General features: G+C 44.9%; 1 protein-coding gene and 1 long non-coding RNA gene across 2 annotated transcripts in view; one reads left to right on the plus strand and one right to left on the minus strand.

Moving 5' to 3' along the window:
* Positions 1–7265: 7265 nt before the first annotated feature.
* GRIN3A (glutamate ionotropic receptor NMDA type subunit 3A) overlaps positions 7266–20187 on the minus strand; it is a 104644-nt gene continuing 91722 nt past the window's right edge. Inside the window, 3 exon segments of the mRNA XM_082204598.1 lie at positions 7266–8111; positions 14562–14635; positions 15842–16006. Coding sequence (XP_082060724.1) covers positions 7754–8111; positions 14562–14635; positions 15842–16006 — 597 coding nt within the window. The 3' untranslated portion in view covers positions 7266–7753.
* On the plus strand, positions 11386–14400 carry LOC309522376. Its single transcript, XR_014215080.1, has 2 exons — positions 11386–11441; positions 13930–14400. It is a non-coding gene; the product is annotated as an uncharacterized lncRNA (long non-coding RNA).

Genomic DNA, 20187 nt, shown 5'->3' on the forward strand with positions numbered 1-20187 from the left:
AGGCACAGCCCAGCCACCAAGCCAGTCATCGACTGTTGCCTGTGCCTATGCCTGTTATAGATGGTTGTTGTTGTGGAGACACGGTGTATTCTTTCGGCCCTGATGCGAATTGGCCTGTGGCTTAAACCAAACAGCAACCTTAAAACTGGGAAGTCGGCTTGGAAGTAGTTTTCATCAAGCTTTCTCATCGCTTTAAGTTCCTTTACTTTCTAATAAAGGAGAAAACTGTTCTTCCCGGTCAAAGTGTCTCACTGTTCTGTGTATGTCCGTGCTTGCAGTTGTGTGTACTGAGAAGTTTGTGGAGTCTCGATGGTCCCACACACAGCAGGGGTTGCATCAGGGTGACCTGGTGTAACCCTTTAAAGGCTCACTGTAGGCAGGCACTTGTGTGTGGGCAGATGAATGATGGAAATGAAACCACCCCAGGCTTAAGACTGGACTTAATCCTGACCTTCTGAAGCAAGGCAAGAATTTCCAGTGACATGCACATAATGGAGCTTGAGGTTTCAGAAGGTGATGGGCCCATCTCTGCCTCTGGACCAATGCGCATTCCTTGCTGCACCAGAAGAGGAAAGATGCAGAAGTGAATCCTTGGTTCACCTGACAGCCCTGGGTGTTGACATACGTGTGTGTGTGTGTGTGTGTGTGTGTGTGTGTGTAGATAGAGAGATGGTGCAGCCTTGAGCAATATCCTGAGTGTGTTGAGCGTTCTGCTGTGCCCTCTTTGTGTAGGGCCAATACACTGGTCCGTGACAGATTTACAGCATCTCTGCTACTGACTTTCAAACTTTGGGATTGCTGAAATATATACAACAACAAAAATCAAGTTGAGTCGTGTGACTCAAATTGGGTCTACTAGACCCAAAAATTTTAATGACCCTGGTTGAGCACTCACCCTGGTTGAGGAACAAGACCCCTGGGATCCCATGCATGGCTCTGTAGGTTTAACAATATATACATATAGGCCTACAGTTTTTGTCATAATTTAAGAGTATGGGAAGTAATTTTGGTGCTGCAATAAATTAAGGGAGCCAGAAATCCTTGCCTGATCTACTGCTGATCAACCAGAGATCTACCAGCGCATACCTGGAATCCCATCTTTATCGTAGGAGAATTAACATGGGCCACGTTTTAACTTCTGCCCTTTCTGTGTCTGGTTTGCCAGTCACAGTTCAACTGAAATATTTATTCTGTAGTGCATCCATCAAGAGCCGCCTCAAACTTCAGGCTGCTGAGCTGTTTCTGCCCATCAGGAAACGAACAGGGCAGAAGGCTTTGTCAGCTGCGCATCAGAGGCGTACGGACTTCTACCTGCTTGAAGAGTTCCTGACAGTCGAGACAGACAGTTGTGGCCCAATTGAAACTTGGCATGTGCCACATAAAACCTGTGCATAGTGTGAGTTTCTGTCTCATGTTCTAGCCCATCCTATCTGTCTCGGGTGGCTGGAAGCAGGTTTCAAAATCTTTTCAGCTGTTAATACACTTACAGGATTAGTGTGAGTCACCACCCTTGACTGCTTCGCTTCCTGGCATCCTGGAATGTACTGCTTACATAAAGGACTCTGAAGCCCTGCAGAACTTGCTTTGGGCATCCGGTTGGAGAGATAGAACCAAGAGATCTGTTTTCCACTGAGCTGTCCTTCCTGGTGTATGGGCTGCATAAATGGAAGATGTTCAGTGCCACAGAGCAGCAATCTCTGTATTTGCAGGGGATCTTTTAAACCTGAAACAGACGGGTTGTAGCTGCACTACTGTCTCCCAGAAGCAGAAGAGAATTGAAGTGGAAGGAGCGGATATAAACTCCGGCTGTGTGTGAGCAGCCCATTGAGGGAAGATACATAAGCTGATGGAGGGAGAGTAGCTCACTGTTGCAGCAACACAGACCTAGGAATAGATGCCTAGATGCTAGGCTGTTTTGCATGGGTATTGGGGCCGTGGAAACTGCTGTGTCAGCTTTGTCAATACAGTGGTACCTCGGGTTACATACGCTTCAGGCGACATATGCTTCAGGTTACAGACTCTGCTAACCCAGAAATATTACCTCGGGTTAAGAACTTTGCTTCAGGATGAGAACAGAAATCGTGCAGCGGCAGTGGGAGGCCCCATTAGCTAAAGTGGTGCTTCAGGTTAAGAACAGTTTCAGTTTAAGAACGGACCTCCAGAACGAATTAAGTACTTAACCTGAGGTACCACTGTAGAGAGTTAACTAGCTGCTGTGTGCATTCCTTTAGCTGGGAGCACTTCTCCTGCAGCAAACACCCCAGTGTTAATAAATTTCAGCAGGACTCGGGGGTGCTTTTAACTGTCTCACGATCTTGTTCCATGTGTGAAAGTTTCCTATCATTACATCAGCATACAAAAGTCACCTGAAAGCCTATGGTTGCTGATGATTATAGACAAGGCAATCATGGGATCCTGGGTTGGTTGTCTCCCTTGATCAAAGTGGATTTGCTCTTCAGACAGCAACAGTAACCCATCATGCAAATCAACCAGCCTAAAAAAAAAATACTATTAAAATTTATTTCAAAACCAAAAACATACAACCATGACCAGCACCTCCCTGACCCCCACCAACCCACCAACCGGAGTTTCCAACCAGAAAAGGGAGACAATAGCCAGAGCTGATTTGTAGAAGTTGGGGGTGGACTTCATTAATTCGCACCAAAGCTGCTGAATGTCTAGTAGTGCTGGCTTTCTGTTGGATAATTGAAAGAACAAAAGAAAAGAAAGTGTCATATGTAGGGAAGGGGAGAGGAATATGTAGAAGAGGAGGGAAAGAGAAGGGGTAGGGTAAAATTGCCTGGTGGCCCTTAGTGGGAGATGCTATGTAGTAATATCGGAAGCTACCTTATACCGAATCAGACCATTGCTCTATCTAGCTCGGACAGGCAGTGGTTATTTGGGAGTTCCCCAACCCTACCAGGGATTAAGACTACATGCAAGGCAGATGCCATACCAGTAAGCTATTCTTCTAGGCATTGGCCAGTATACCTCCATTGGGTTCTCAACCTTGGGATTCAGAGAAAGCAGTGAGCCAAGATTCAGTGGCTGCATTCCTTTAAGTTCCACACATGGATATAAGATGCATAGGGAAGTCCATGTGGCATATGTGTAGCCCTATATTTTCCCCTTATTGCCCTGCAGCAGACAGAAAAACTTGAAAAGTAAACCTGCTGCCCAATTGTGGTGAGCAGGCTACTTTGGCATGATTCCTGCCTCCTCGCTCACTGCTTGCCTGCCTTTCCACGTAATGAGCACTCTGGCTCTATGGCAAGGGTAGAGTCCTCAGTTCCACTGGCTCCCAAGCAAGGCATATGTGGCCAGTTTGGCACATAAGCAGGCAACTGCCTTAACTGTGTGGGGGAAGAAATGCCTGGTACCCGAAGTAGCATGAGAACACGTATGGCAGGGAGCCTCAGGCCTAGCTGAAGGAACGTCTCCATCCCCATCGTTCAGCCCAGACACTGAGGTCTGGCTCTGAGGGCCTTCCAACGGTTCCCTCACTGTGAGAAGTGAAGTTACAGGGCCTTCTTGGTAGTGGCGCCTGGCTGCGGAATGTCCTTCCGTCAGGTTTCAACCAGATAAACAACTATACGACTTTTAGAAGATACCTGAAAGGGAACCCTGTATCGGCAAGTTTTTAGTGTTTGGTATATTTTGCTGTGTTTTTTATATTCTGTTCGAAACCACACAGAGTGGCTGGGGCAACCCAATCACATGGGTGGGGTATAAGTATATTATTATTATTATTATTATTATTACTATTATTATTTTGTTTGTTTGTTTGTTTGGGGCCAAATGAATCCATCAGAACTTTAGAGCCCTTGGGATGCTTCTAACTCCCTGGAGTGTGGTAATTCCTCCTGCTTGTCTTTATGGAGAGATGTGGGGAGGCCTCTGATTCTCTCCCCTCCCCCCATGTAAAGGTCACAGTTACCCTGATAGCTCCATCCACTTTTGTCTCTTGCCCCGCCCACCCCTTGGAACGCACCCCTTGCGAAGGAATATGTCCCTCTAGCTAGAGATTCTCCACCCCTTACCTATGGAAACAGGGATATAGTATGACTCAAAGCAACATGCTAAATGGCCCACGCTGGTAAAAAAATCTTTGTCCCTTATCAGTGGTGTACAGTGAAACTTATTTTTGGAGGGGAGCAGCTCGGGTGATGGGGATGTTGCATGTGTGAGCATCATACCTCCCTCCCTAAACCGGACAGAAGTTTCCCGGGCTTTGGGAAAGAGTCGCCAGGCCTGACAGGATGCTGGAGTCCTGCTGCCTCCTTCCCAAAGCCAGGTGGATGTTGGGAAGATGGTAAAATGATTCTTGAATCTTTCAGAGCATCGCATCTCTTTCTCTAAGCTAGACAGAAGCTTCCTGGTTTTTGGGGAAGGAGGCTCCAGGCTTTAATGCTTTAATAGTCTAATTTACTGGGAACGTTTAGGGGACTAATCCAGTCCCCTTAGTCCACCGACTGAACGTCACTGCTCCTTATGTATGTATGGGTTGTGGGGAAGTGTAGGTGGGATGATTTGCCTGTTTGGTTGTATGCCGTTGGACATTTTTTCGCACCCACTGCTTGCATAGCACCCGCATAAAGAACAAACATCGACAACTGGAGAGCAAGCCACCACTGGCAACTTACACAACACATTTCACGGAAGGATACCACGTCGTGCTTCAAAAACATTTAAAGCCATGGCGCTGGCTTTTAGACCAACCCAATAAGCCAGAGGTTCCCCGTCAACAGCCTTAAAACAACAGGTCCCGAAATCATGACTGGGAATCTTAGGCAAAATAGATAAAAGCACTCTGGAAAACTAGAAACACTTCAAGAAAAACCATACAATAGATAATTTTATCTGTAGCTTTTTTCAAAAAATAATAATTTTAAAATATTCTTTTTTGTGTGAAAAACCGGAGTACAAAGCCTGCTGATTCTCTGAAAGAACCTGAGGGTGGCTGGGCCCTGCCCTGACAACTGATTTTTGAGAAGGGAAGAGGGCAGAGGTTGGCAAGGAGATGTCTGATTGCATTTGATCGCTGAGAGCTGATCCACACACCAGAGCCAGGAAGCGGCAGTTGAGTTCTGGGCTGTACCGTTGAAGATGGTGAGTGGGAAGCCACATTTTGAGTGCTCCCCCACAGGGAAAAACAACAAGAACCCTGGTTAATGCTTGGTGCTGATAACTCCAAGGCTACAGGTTTGACAGCTGCATATACCTGCCTTGCAGAGGGCTGGATTAGATGATTCCTCGGGTCCCTTCCAACTCTACAGTGGATTGGTTCAGCAGCCCAGCACATCTGAGTGAAAGGTTTGTAACCCAAGGTGGTTTGTTTCTCACGTGGGAGGTAAGGTAAAAAGGTAAAGGACCCCTGGACGGTTACATCCAGTCAAAGGCAACTACTGGGTTGTGGCGCTCATCTCGCTTTCAGGCCAAGGGAGCCGGTGTTTGTCCACAGGCAGCTTTCTGGGTCATGTGGACAGCATGACTAAACCGCTTCTGGCACAACAGAACACCGTGACGGAAACCAGAGCACACGGAAGCTCCGTTTACCTTCCTGTCACAGTGGTATCTATTTATCTACTTGCACTGGTGTGCTTTCGAACTGCTAGGTTGGCAGGAGCTGGGACAGAGCAACAGGAGCTCACCCCGTCACAGGGATTGAAACCACTGATGTTCTGATCGGCAAGCCCAAGAGGCTCAGTGGTTTAGACCACAGTGCCACCCGCATCCCCATGTGGGACGGTGGACCATCTTTCAAATATATGATTCCTTTCCTTGCATTCTGAGGTGGCAGAGTCCAGGATGTTACCACCTCTCATCTTTTATTTATGTAAACCGCCTTCAGAAATTCTATTAAAGGACGGTATAATTAATAATAATGATGATGATAATGATGACAGTAACAACTATTATTATTAAATATGTTAACTGCCTTTCACCAACAAATCCCTGGGCGGGTTGCGACAATTTAAAATTCAGAATTATCAATAGATAAAATGGACAGCAGTCCCAAGAATAAGGTGAGTCCCGAAAACACGCATCTGAGGGGTCAAAGGTCAGGGTATAAAGGTGTATCCTCAACTTTCACCAAAAGCTGTAGAGTGATGAAGCCAGATGCACCGCTGGGAGGAGGGAATTCCACATTTTCAGGGCGAGTACAGAAAATACTCTCTCCTGGACCACGCCCTGAATTTCTGAACTTCACTTCTGCTACTATTAACAACTGGAAGGGACTGTAGGTGATCCTTCAGATAAATTCGTACCTTGGATCCCAAATGCCCTGGAACTCAGACATTTTGGCTCCTGAACGCTGCAAACCCGGAAGTGACTGTTCTGGTTTGTGAATGTTCTTTCGAAACCTGAACGTCCAACGGGGCTTCCACAGCGCCTGATTGGCTGCAGGAACTCCCTGCAGCCAATCAGAAGCCACGATTTGATTTTTGAACATTTTGGAAGTTGAATGGACTTCTGGAATAGATTCTGTTTGATTTCCAAGGTACGACTGTATTGGGGCCTAAATTCTTTAAGGTTTTAAAGACTATCATGAGCAGCTTGAAGTAGGAAGCCAATGCAACTGTTTTATGGAATTATCTGAGTTCCAGCCAGGAATGTGGTCACTGTATTTTAGACCAGATCTGGGTCACCTTCAAGGGCAGCCCCTAGCGGAGAGCATTGCAACAATCCAACCTGGAAGTGTAGATCAGCACTAGGTAAAGGTAAAGGACCCCTGACAGTTAAGTCCAGTTGCGAACAATTCTGGGGTTGTGGCGCTCATTTCGCTTTACTGTCCGTGGGAGCCGTTGTTTGTCCGCAGACAGTTTTTCCGGGTCATGTGGCCAGCATGACTAAGCCACTTCTGGCGAAACTAGAGCAGCAAATGGAAATGCCATTTACCTTGCTGCCGGAGCGGTACCTATTTATCTACTTGCACTTTGACGTGCTTTCCAACTGCTGGGTTGGCAGGAGCTGGGACTGAGCAATGGGAGCGCACCCCGTCGTGGGGGATTCGGACCGCCAACCTTCCGATCGGCAAGCCCTAGGCTCAGTGGTTTAGACCACAGCGCCACCCGCGTCCCTAGATCAGCACTAAGCCTCTGCAAAAAGATATTGATTGTTAGTATTTGTCCTTATGCCCAAATGTTTTTTGGGGTGGATATCGACACCAGTGTTGTTGAGATTGGCTAATGAAATTAACAGAAAGGTTTCACGCTAACAACGCCTTGGGGTTCCTCAGCACACAAAGGTGTATTTCCCCCCCACCCAACCCCACCCCCAGGCAGGCCGTAACAAATTCCACTAGCAAACTCCAAACAAAGCACCACCAGGACGCACAAATCTGAATCATCATTTTAAGTCTTAAAAAAAAAAAAGCACAGAAAGGGCTAAAAAGTGGGGCTTCCATTTGAGAGCGTGGCAAGAAGAAAACCAGCGAGCTGTGTGTTCTGGATGCTTGGAAGAGTCCCCCAGAGGCTTGGAAGTGTTTCCTGCAGCCTGAGGGTCAACCCTTCTTCAGATGGAGGGCGAAGTTTTCCCACAGAGCTGTTGCCTCTTTGAAACGTTCCCAGAAGAGGGAACCAAGGGTGCTGGTGCCTTCTGCAAAAAAAATGCTGGTTTTGCAGGAAGCAGCCGTATTGCTTGTTGATTCCGGTGCCGCTTTCTGGCATTACAAAAAAGAGAGAGAGAAAGAAAAGTGCATTATGAATAGTTACAGGGAAGAGAGGGCTTGTGAGGGCCAGAGCCCAGCCACTTAGGGCTCCGCAGTCCTGTTTGTCCTCTGAAACTCTTCCAGCTCCAGTTTCCTGCTCATGGCCAACTGCAGTTCCTGCTTGATAACCTGAATCTGCTTCTCCAGCTCAGAGAGCTCTTGGATTACAGAGGTCCTGGCCACGTTGAGGGAGTCCGCTTTCCCGTTTGTGGTCAGCGATGCAGGGGAGTCTCTCGGCAGGAGGGGGAGAGGGATGTCTTGCTGCTGCTGCTGAGGCGACTGTTGCTGCTTAAGCACCACTTCATTCTGGCTCTCTTCACTGCAGATGTATTTCTTCCGAAGGCAGTTGCCTGGGCTGGCTGTGTTCCAGACTGAATGCTGGCTGTTCCCTGCGTTGGACCTGAAAAACATAAAAGAAAAGAAAAAAAGTCACAGTTATTTCTGCCTGACCTACAGTGATGGAATATTTGCTGAAAGCATTCAAAATTTCACAAATGGCCAAACAGATACAATCATACCTCGGGTTATAGCTGCTTCAGGTTGCATTTGTTCGGGTTGTGAATCGCTGAAAACCGGAAGTACCGGAACGAGTTACTTCCGGGTTTCAGCGGTCGCACATGCACAGAAGTGCTAAATCGCGCTTTGCGCGTGCGCAGAAGCACCGAATCGTAACCCGCAGTATTTTCAATTACCATGGAAAATATGGATTGATATAATAGAGTATGGAATAAGATGCAGCTTTAAATGTTTAAAATGGGACTCCAGGGAGGGGGGAGGGGGAAATCCTGAAATTTGGAGGAATCTCTGTATATGTATTTGATTTTTAAAAAATAATTTTGTATTGTAAAATCAACTAAAATTGATTTCATTTATTATTATTATTATTATTATTATTATTATTATTAAACAAGACTTCCTTATTTTCATAGGAGAAATGTTGGAGGGTACGACAGGAGTGGGGAGGGTGTGGCTCTCCCAATATGAATGGACTCCAACTCCCACCAGGATGGTCAGGGATGATGGTTTCCCAGCCCTGACTTACATTGTGCTAATGGTAAAGTAATGGGAAATCCCCAACTCTTCCTCTGCCTATTCTCGGCCACCTCTTGCTTCCAATGTGTGTATGCAGGTGATACAAATGTAGGAATACTGCTAGATCAGCAGTTCTGAAGCTGTTGGTCCCCAGATGTTGTTGGACTACAACTCCCAGCATCCCTGAGCTCTGGCTTTGCTAGCTAGGGGTGATGGAAGTTGTAGTTCAACAACATCTGGGGACACACAGGTTGAGAAAGGCCGTGCTAGATTAAACTAAGGGCCCATCAAATTCAGCATCTTGTTTCGAACAGCATCCAGCTGGAAAGTCCACCAGCCCCCCCCCTGTTGTTTGTTTTCCCGGGAGGCAGCATCCATAAACAAAACTACAGAGAAAATGTCCAGGCCTTAATCCAGCCCATAGGGCATCAGATTTCGGTTCTACAGACTCTTTTTAAGAGATAAGAGCTGAGCAATAAACAGAAATGTCCCTGGGCATATGCTAAGCGCAGACACACTGTGGGGCAGTGCAGAATCCACCTGCAATGAGCTTTTGTTTTCAAAAAAGAAAACAGGAGCCAAAAATATGCCACAGATGCAGATTGTGTGTGAACCACGTAGAAGAAACAAGCATACAATCTCCACTGATTCTAGAATAAAATGTGTGTATGCAGCCCTATACTAAAATATGCTCCACTTGGACTTCCGGGTTAGCGCCATCACCGAATGGCGGACTCCCTCCGAGCTCCGGAGGGAGTCGGCTCGGCAGGGGCTGGGTCCTACCGCGCCGGCGACGCGGGGACCCTTAGAAACCACGGGAATGGATCCCGTGGACATGGTGACTCGGCTGGCACCGTTATCGCCCTCCCGGCTCGTGAAGGAGCCTTTTTAAAGGCTACGGATCGGGCGCCGGGGAGTGGCGTGGTGCTTTGAGTCCTCCGCTTCCCCTGCCGAGCGCAGCCGCATGCCATCCGGCGGAGAGCGCTGGCTTCTTCCAAAGAAAATTCGGACAATTGATCAACAACCCGTGAGTAATTGGGCAACCGGGTATAAAAGGAGGAAAAAAGAAATTTTTTTCCGGATTTGGCACGAGCGGGAGGGGATTCAAAAAAGGAAGTCAGTCCCCTCCCTGATTGTAAACATGCTAAAACAAGGACTGAGAAACCAAGATCGATTCAGAAGCTTATTGATGACAAAAATTATCAACTCCATGATGTGAATTATAAGAACTGTGCTGGAGGAGAGGAGTCGAGGGTGAGGAGAAAAAAGCAACCCCCCCCCTGGGAACCGGGGCGATTCGGATAGCCTGGCGAAGAGAGATGAAGATTTTGACAGCTGTCAAAGGAGCTGTCAAAATTGGAAAATATAAAGAGGATTTTGCTACAAGTTTTTTGCTGGTTAATTTTGTTACAATTTGATACAAATATGGATATAAACTGTCGGGAAAAAAGAAACAACAAATTGACTTTTGGAGTAGAGGATACAAAGTTATTGTAATCCCTCTAGAGGGGTTTCGGGACATTACAAGTGTCGTATGTGGAAAACTACTCTGGGATGTGAACAGGTCTTATCTCCTGGGAAAGCTGCAGAACTGAAATATTATTTTGTCTACAGAGGTGACCATAATACAATAGAATCTTCTATTGAAGCAAGAAAGGAACTGGACCTAAGTCTTTTTCCCTGAATAACAAACCTCTGCAGAGACATTAAATTTTGGAACAAGAATGTTTTGACAGCTGAACAAGACAGAAACCTGAGAAACCAAGAAATAAAAGAGCAAATGACTGAACTACGACACGGAAAGAACAACGGGAGGAGCAACAAAAGATTAAAGGAAATTAAAGGCCTCTATTAGATTGGATTTTTGAAGCTAAACATTATTAAAACAACCAAATCTGAAGAAACCAACAAAATGGACTGAGAAAAATCTGGTTGTGGACTTAAGATTTCCAGGCCGACAATATACAGACAAATGGACATGGGGAACCAAAACCGGGGAAGGGAGGGGGGAACCTTAGAATCCAAAGGCTTTGTAACCAACTTTTTGAACTTTTCTATATTTTCTATCTGACATTCTTTATAACTCTGATATTATATGTTTCTGTTTTTTCTTTTCTTAGAGAGGGGGAACTCATGGAAGGATTGAGAGCTGATCTTGGGGGAAAATTTTGTTCTATTATAAGATGAGAGGGATGTTAAGATGGTGTAAATTTAAATTGGTCTGTGAGTTAAAAATATTAGGTTTAAATTGGGGATGAGAACTTGTGGAACCAACTTAGGGAAAGGGGAATACAGTCGGGAGGGGAAGGAGGAAGTCCCAGAAAGAAGGTTATGAAAAGAAGGGTTTAAACTAGCCTCTCTTTTTCTTTCTTTTCTTTATCTTTCTTATTTTCTTATTCTGTTATTATTGGAAATTTTAATAAACATGATTATAAAAAAAAATAAAATATGCTCCACTTATCAGACATTGTTTCATTTTCATCTCAGTTATTTTATTACAACGTTTTAATCACATCATTTTTTAAACGTTTGCAGGCCTTATTACTCAAATTTAAGTTTGTTTCCTTCTTTTGCTCTTATTGTACGGAGTATTTTCAACTGGTGTACAGTATTCTTTGCAAATCTTATATATTGTGTGCATCTTTACAATAGACAGTTGAAAAAGACCTCTGGGCAAAACATCTTTGGTTTAGCTACAGTAAGTTTTCCGAAAACGAATTCATATTATTCTGTTTCGTGGAATTTTGCTATCCAGATCCCAATTTGCTTGCAGAGGTTCGTATCCCCACGCAGCCACGAAGCTCACTGAGTGACCTTGGGCCATTCCTGGTCTCTCAGCCTAACCAACCTCACAGGGCTGTTGCTAGGATGAAATGTGGAAGTGGAGAACCATACATATCCTGGTCTGTGGGATGCAGGAGTTGACGGCAGATGGCGAACATCTTACCCGCTGCCAGCTAACAATCTCGCTTGTAAGCTTTTTTGCTTCTGCTAGATCCACATAGAGAATGTTGACCCCAGGCCAAAGAATGTGCACTTAGCAAAATCTATTCTGACTGAAGCAAAGAATCCTGATACACTTGAAACCATCAAAGAGGCGAGGGTGTGCATGTACTCTTTTTTATAGGTAAAAGGTAAAGGACCCCTGGCGGTTAAGTCCAGTCAAAGGCGACTATGGGGTTGCATCACTCATCTTACTTTCAGGTCAAGGGAGCCGGCGTTTGTCCACAGACAGCTTTCCGGGTCATGTGGTCAGAATGACTAAACCGCTTCCAGTGCAACGGAACCCCAGAGCGCACGGAAATGCCATTTACCTTCCCGCAGTAGTGGTACCTATTTATCTACTTGCACTGGTGTGCTTTTGAACTGCTAGGTTGGCAGGCGCTGGGACAGAGCAACGGGAGCTCACCACGTCACAGGGATTTGAACTGCTGACCTTCTGATCGGCAAGCCCAAGAGGCTCATTGGTTTAGACCACAGTGTCACCCGTGTGTGTGTGTGTGTGTGTGTGTACACACACACACACACACACACACACACCCTGTGCCTTCTGGGAAATGTATGATTGAAGAAAGTGTCAGAGTATTATTCCCTAGGGAAATAATAATACAGTAGAAGCTATTTTCATCAATCCTCTGTTTCTTCTCGTTTTCCAATGCAGCAGCTATCTAAAGGAATAAATGAGTTTTATCGTGGGATGGAGGGAGAGTTTTGCTATACTGTTCGACTGCATTAATTCATTATAGTTTGGTGCCTGTGCTCTGGTTCAGCAGCCTGGCCCTGTGGACATTTTCGGTGAATCTGCAACAGAAATGCTGCTGGTTTGAACAGGCTTGGGGCTGGGAAGGCTCCAATTAGACCCAGCAAATGTGAAAGGGACATTTTTTATGATGGTGCACGACCCTTCCTGCTGGAGAGATCTTGGCCCCGCCATATCATGCAGAATTGTTCTTTCTATCAAGAGTTTGGGAAGTCACATTTGCCCGGGGATTCAGTTCTGTCAGATTTCCCAAACTTGCCCTACGGTCAGGCTGGGTTTGTTACGGGGACATGGAAAGGGAAGGCAAAATGGGCTCCGTGGAAAAGCAGAGGCAGGCACAGTTTGTGTGACTCATGGCATGAGTAACGCCAGGGCACTAAAAACACAGCTGTCAGACTTGATGCAGTGTCACGATGCCAGCTTGTATAGTTAAGCCTTTTAAAGAGCAATGGCATAGTGTGTTCTCCTTCATGGAGAGCACGTATTGCGGTGGGGGCCACCAGGACACTCCAAAGTTGGGGGCCAGCTATTTGACCGTTGGCCACTGATGCGATTGGACTTACCTTGTTGTTGGGAAGAAGTTAATGTTGCCATTTGATTGATTGACAGCCAGAAATGCTAAAACTCCTTGCAAGAGGCTAGGGCTTCCTCTTTTCGCCCGTGCATCGGATTGTACGTCCCCCCCCTCCCTAGAATTAGGGTTGTTCGCTTTGATGTTGCTATGCCTGTCATGGGGTCGTCTGCTCTTGGGGCAGGGGCCCAGTAGGAATTTTGTCCATCTGGCTGATTGGCTGGGGCCATTTGGTTTTTGCCTACTGCATAGCAAATCGTCACAACTTGTAAGGCTGCGGTTAGGCATTGGTTTATGGTTTGGTTGGTTGAGGGGCATGGATTGGCTGTGCCTGCCCCTCTAATGTTGCTGCAGCTGCAAGGGATTCAGTTAAAGGAATCAGGGGCTAACTATTGCTTGTCCACCCTGTCAAGGGGGCTCGGACCATAGCAATGAGCTCCTGGTTGCATTTGGGGAGGGCTGAGGGCAGGTTCCCTGCTCCATTCGCTACCCCCAAGTGTATTCCCCTTTTCTGACTTTCGCAGGTGTGTGGAATGTCAGTCTGTCCCCCATGGGGGGGGCAGATAGTTGCAACCAATGCCTAAGCAACCACTCACATTTTTGTATTTTAATAAAGTTGTGGCCAGAATTATGCCAAAACCTTAAACAAAAATTTCTGTGTGATGTGTGAGTTATTGGGGTGGCCCTGGGGACCTTGACACGCAACATGTTGTAAACGGCACATTATTATTATTTTTTGAAAAAGGTCAGCGGTAACAATGTTGGAGAAAATAGGTTCACAACTGTGGTGCAATTTTTTAAACAAGTCTGAAAAGGCCGAAAATAAATGTATGCCTAATTATAATTTCTGAACAGATCGTACAATGCCTGGCATTGCGACGCTTTCTCCATTCCTCGGTTTGCACATAAGGAAAGGGATTTGAGCACACAGAACAGCTTGGCCTACATCTGCAAACCTGCACTGGGATGCTGACCTTTTTTTGGGGGACGAAAGGGCAAATTCAAAAATTTGCCTTCCATGAGTGTGCTGCTGCTGCTACAGATGAGGAAGTCGACTGAGGGGTGCAGCTGCCACTGTGGGTTCCTCCCCCTGTTTTTCTAGATGTGGTTGTCTTAATGGGAAGTTTGTGTGCCAAGCACACTGAAAGGAAAAAAAAGTGATTACATGTCTGACTGTCATGTCACTGCTGGGTCAGACAGCTATAGTGTGTATATAATAAAATGATGTGAATGGAATTGCTCCCTCATATAAAGTCATACAGCCAAAGGCCATTCTTTATGATTTACGATTCTCTTGGCACAATAATAAAAATGATTTTCAGTTTCTCTTCAGTGTGTGACTCACATTATACACTACAGTTTTCCCAAGTGTTTCTCTTTCCTTTTCCTTAACAAAAAGTGGGGGGGGGGGGAGTGTTTTGTGTCATGGGAGCCAATATCTACAGATTCATCTGGAAACAAGGGGTTTTAAAAGTCATTTTTCTTACCTCTTTTCAACTCGCTTTGCTTTAGGCTGGTGTTTGTCTTCAATAAATGAACTATTTAGAGCACGGTGCAATCTCTAGAGGAAAAGCAGGGCACAAATTAATCAGGAGCATAATCAGCCTTGCATTTTAGGGTGGAGAGGATAGGAAATATGAACGCTGCATGTAACAGGCTGCGATTTTGTTTGAAGCGAAGCACAGTGGAACCTTGGTTCTCGAACAGCTTAGTTGACGAACAAATCAGCTCCCCAACACTGAAAACCCAGAAGTAAGTGTTCCGGTTTTCAAATGTTTTTGGGAAGCCAAACGTCTGATGCAGCAGTCTGCTATTGTTTCCAGGACGCCTGCGCCAGTCGGAAACCATGCCTTGTTTTTTTAACGTTTCGGGAGTCGAACGGACTTCTGGAACGGAAGAAGTTTGAGAACCAAGCTAACCACTGTACTGAGCTGTTTGTGTATGACCCCCACCATTGTGATTCTCAGAGCGATCCCACCTACCCCATTTTCACCGATGCTGTATGGTTTGGGAAGAGACCACAGAAGATTGCTAGAACCTTTCTCATTTAGACAAGATGCTTAGAAAGTTGAAGTAATTTTGATCCTTTCTAGTATTTTAACATTTGTTTGTTTGTTTGTATGTTTGTTTAATTTGTATACCGCCCTATACCCGCAGGTCTCAGGGCAGTTCACAGCATAAAATCGCAAAATAAAAACACAAAATACACAATAAAAACAAGAACAAGAACAACTCAATAATCCCCCTGCTTCCCAACACATTTCAAAAGGGCATTGGATGTCAATCGGCCGAAGGCCTGGTTAAAGAGGAACGTTTTTGCCTGGTACCTAAAGGTACATAATGAAGGCACTGGTCAAACCTCCCTGGGGAGAGCATTCCACAAACTGGGAGCCACTGCAGAGAAGGCCCCGTTCTTGTGATGCCATTCTCCGGACCCTTATGGAGTAGGTTCATTAAGAAGGGTCTCAGAAGATGATCTTAGGGTCTGGGTAGGTTCATATGTAAAGAGGAGGTCCCTGAGATACTGTGTTTTGAAGTATGGCTGTGATCCCCCCCCCCCGATTTTCTTGTTTTGTCCTTTTGTAAACAACTTTGAGGGTTTTCCCCACTCAGTTAAGTGGTGTTAATTTTTTATGAAATAAAATACATACAATTAAAAAAATAAAACCTTTGCTTCACTGGATGGAGGATATAGAGAGGTTACCCAAGGCAGTTTTGTGGTGTAATCCATTCAGAACAAGAGTGATTTAATACCGGGAGGACATACCTGACTTGTATGAAGCCAGTATCTCAGCTTGGATTTCTTTTTGATTCGTGGGATCACCAGCCTGTAAACGATGTGCTCTCCAATAGTAGTGAGAATTGACAAGCCAAACCCAATGCATAGCATCACAAAGAGTCCAGAAAAGTGCTTGATGCCCATCTGCAGTGTCTGTTAAGAAAACAAAGGAAGTGAGCGATCACTTCCGGGTCTCCGTGGGACGTATCCTGAAACAATGTAACCTGAACCAAACGTAACAAGAGGTATGACTGTATAGGGAAGTTTTTAATGTTTGGTGTTTTATTATGCTTTTATGTTTGTTGGAAGCCTCCCAGAGTGGCTGGGAGGCCAACCCAGTCAGATGGGCAGGGTACAAATAATAAAAATCATCATAATCTTCTAAGTTCACTACCTTAGTCACAGAAACAAGGTAAATTTACCTTGTTTACCACCTAGTAACCCTTGTTAAGTACCTGACCAATTTGTAGCTATCTCTGGAGACAACCAGGGATCGCCAACAAAATGTATGACGTGCGATTAATACCAGCTTGATGCCCTTTTGTCCATTAGGACATTCTCCTCAATAAGCCCCCATGAAATACGTAAAACTCTGGTGTTTCTGCTATAATATTCTGTCTCGTGTTAATTAATGAGTGAAGGGTGCTATTGGCTGACGCTCTCAAATTTGTCTTGACCAACCCCATGCAAAACAAGTAGATGGGTTCCTAATGGAGGCATTTCAATGTATGGGTAGTTTCCTGTTGGTAGGTAGGTGTGCATCAGAACAAATATCTTTCTCTGTTCACAAAGGAGATGCCAAAACAAAGCACGAACAAAAAAGCCGATAAATATGCTGTGACAGCTCTCTTGAAAGCCTACATTTCAGATGCACATTTAAATAAAAATAGAAGAAGAGGAGGCAAATATAATTACAGCAACAGCAGATTTACAAACTGGCAATTTTCTTAGCTGTATATATCATAACACACACACACACATTTTGGGCAATCATAGAGCAAAATATGTATAAATTTCAATAAAGACAACAGAGCCTTGTGGCGCCTTAAAGAACTGACCAAAGCGGAATCAAGTGGTATTATTCCATTCCTTGATCTGGACGCTATGCTTCTGTTGATGCAGCCTAGAATAGCATTAACTGTTTTTCCCCTGCTGTATCACATTGTTAACTCATATCAAACTTCAGGTTTACCAAGACCTCTAGAACTTTTTCACATGAATCACTAGCAAGGCAGGTGTCCCCTGTTCTAAATTTTGGCATTGGATAATTCCTGCCTTAGGGCTTATCCATACACCTGTTTGTCCTGAGACTCCCCCCCCCCCGGGAAAACCTTTCTTTTAGTGCTGAATCATAACAAAGGGAGTGGGCTTTCTGTGGATTACCATTTGTTTCGATTTAGCGCTTAAAGAGCAGGGGGAAGTGGCGGGTCAAAGGCAAACTTGCTTGGACCTGTGTCTAGAAAACACGGGGTGAGCAGAAAACAGCTTGGACCCATGTTTTCTAGGTATAGGGCAAGCAGAAAGTATGGATGACACCTGGGTATAGTACCTTACATTTGAAATTCATTTTGTTTGTTAATCTGCCCCCACCCCCCATTACCAGCTCTGGTAAGTAGTCCAGCCACAGTCTCTTAAAACTAAATGCTCCCCAAATGCTATCGTTGTTATTAAAATGCATTACAAAATGCAATTCAAAGCATGACTGTGATGGAGGGAAAAGGATAAAAGCAACTGCAACAGCAACAACACCACAAGCCCAAAGAATGTGGCTAATACAACAACAACAACAACAACAACAACAACAACAACAATTTTATTATTCTACCCTGGGTTATCATGCCCAATTTGGCCCCAGGACTGAAAGAACAGGTTCTTTCGATGGCACAGATAAGCTTCGCCAAGCTGAAAAAACCAGAATTGATCCAGCTCCGGGGTATGCCAGTCTCAATAAAACTGTTTTTTGTTTTGTTTTCGTTTTGCCCCCTTTCCTTTCTATAAACTGCATTAGTGAAATCTAATCTCGCTCACTGGCTAAGCAAGCTTTGTAATGAAAATGCACCACTGCAGAAAAGGTTTCAATATCATTCCCTTCCTATTCAGAACTGATAGCAAAAAAAGTGTGGCATCTGTGCTTGATTAATTAAGTAACGAGCTTAATGATTCCATTTACTTATTGGAGGGGGGAGGGCCTGCTCAATTTCAGTGAGCTGAGGCCAAATCAAAGTGAAGGTGGAATTCAAAGTGAAATATCTGAGTAGACCGGACACCTGAGGGGTGCTTTGCAAAAATGTGTCTGTTAGGAGAAAACCAGGGCAAAATGCTGGTGAAATTTCAGGGTGTGTATGTGTGTGAATCTGTGGGATGTCACACATAGAAAGCAGTCAAGTACAACATTCCTAGAGTGGACATGAAAGGGGATGTTTGCTCCAACCAATCAGAACTTCCTGTGTCCTCCTGAGCTGGGACAAACTTCCTCTGCATGTGCCTAGAGGGGGGCATGACCTTGCCTGCTCAGGTAACAAAAAGGCAAGGCACACTTCCTTCTTTTGGACTTCTTTTGGACTCTTTTCCATCTTGTTTTCATCGTGAGAAGCAGCGACTGCCTGTGGGGTAGTTCCACATGTATATACTTTGTAACCTAAGTCTGCCTTCAGGGATCCATCTGTGAACTGAATGTGCGAGTAAACTTCTTTTATAATACTTTGCACAAGATTGTGTCGTGTCTGTTCTTTTTAAGGGGGAGAAAAGGGGATTACCAGGAATCCTATATTGAGAAGCCTAAACAAGCTTGCAACAAGTTAACTGTTGTGCGTTTAAAGGGGAATGTTAAAACTCTGCTAAGTTATAGAACTTGCTGGTGCAAGCTAGGAAGGATATTATAAAACAATATATCCTCTCCAGCCTCCGTGAACATTCCAACAGAATAATAGAGTGGTGTGAAAATGTAGAGAACTAATATAGGAAAAACGAGAAAGCAAGAGAAACTGAAATTGATAGATTTGCCCATCCCTACCACAAATGTTGTGCAAAAAAAGCAGGGTGAAGGCACAATAAACAGGTCCTCTAGCCACAACCCCTGTGTTGTGGGAGGCACCTAGATTTTCCTTGACCTGTGCTCTACCCACAAGACTGTCATTTCCTAATAAAACTTAAATCAATCAAGCAGCTAATACATGATTAGGTGAAGCAGGCAATCAGCTCTGCCCAAGGAAAACAGCACCTTTCCCCCACAGAACAAGTTCAACTGTTTGGTTAAAAAAAAGCAAAATCTAGAAATCAATTCACAGAATACTTCATCTGGGAATAAAGTGAAAATGCATTATGTGTCTAAAAATGGGTTATAACACCACAGAGGTAGCAGTGAAAGCACAAAGATGGATATTTTGCCGTTTAAAAGGGTCATCACAATCAATATTTCACTTACAGATATTAGCAGGGTTGTGCCATTATTCTTTGCTGACACGTCCTTGTAGACCAGCCAGAAAATTCATTTAAAGAAGAAGAAGAAGAAGAAAGATGCAAGGGGAAAACTGTATGGAACCTTGCACTGGTTATTACAAATATCCAGGTTCCCTTTGTAGCATGTAGCAAGGGAGAATATCCTCTTTGCCATTCTTTCAGCCCAGAGAGATTTGCAGTGGAGCCAGCAGAAATGCAGAGAATAGGCTGAGGGGATTGTTATGAGGCTTAGGCGGCAGTCCTGTGCCCACTTACCTGGGCGTAAGCCTCACTGAAATCAATGGGATTTACATCCAAGTAGACGTGTATAAGGGACATGTATGAGGGATGCGGGTAGTGGGAAGCCTATTTCCAGACCCCTTTGTAGGCTTTGCGCTTAGAAACCTAGTGGGGAGACCAAGATCCACTGGACTGTTAATGCTGTGAGCCCTTCAATCTTATACTCAGCCTAAATACAGTGGTACCTCGGGTTAAGAACTAAATTCGTTCTGAAGGTCCGTTCTTAACCTGAAGCTGTTCTTAACCTGAGATACTACTTTAGCTAATGGGGTCTCCCATTGCCACTGCAGAAAATTTCTGTTCTCACCCTGAAGCAAAGTTCTTAACCCAGGGTACTATTTCTTGGTTAGCGGAGTCTGTAACCTGAAGCATCTGTAACCTGAAGCATCTGTAACCACTGTATATAGATGTATAGAACCATACATCACCAAGGCACCACCGTCTCTAGTGACCTTTCTTGTAAGGAAATCAAACCTGAGGTATGCACTGGAATCCTTGAAATCTCTCACCACCTGGAGCAGGCTTCCTCAAACTTGGTCCTCCAGATGTTTTAGGCCTACAACTCCCATGACCGCTAGCTAGCAGGACCAGTGGTC

This window comes from Podarcis vaucheri, assembly GCF_965113315.1.
Source record: "Podarcis vaucheri genome assembly, chromosome: 17".
In the NCBI taxonomy this organism is placed as follows: Eukaryota; Metazoa; Chordata; class Lepidosauria; order Squamata; family Lacertidae; genus Podarcis; species Podarcis vaucheri.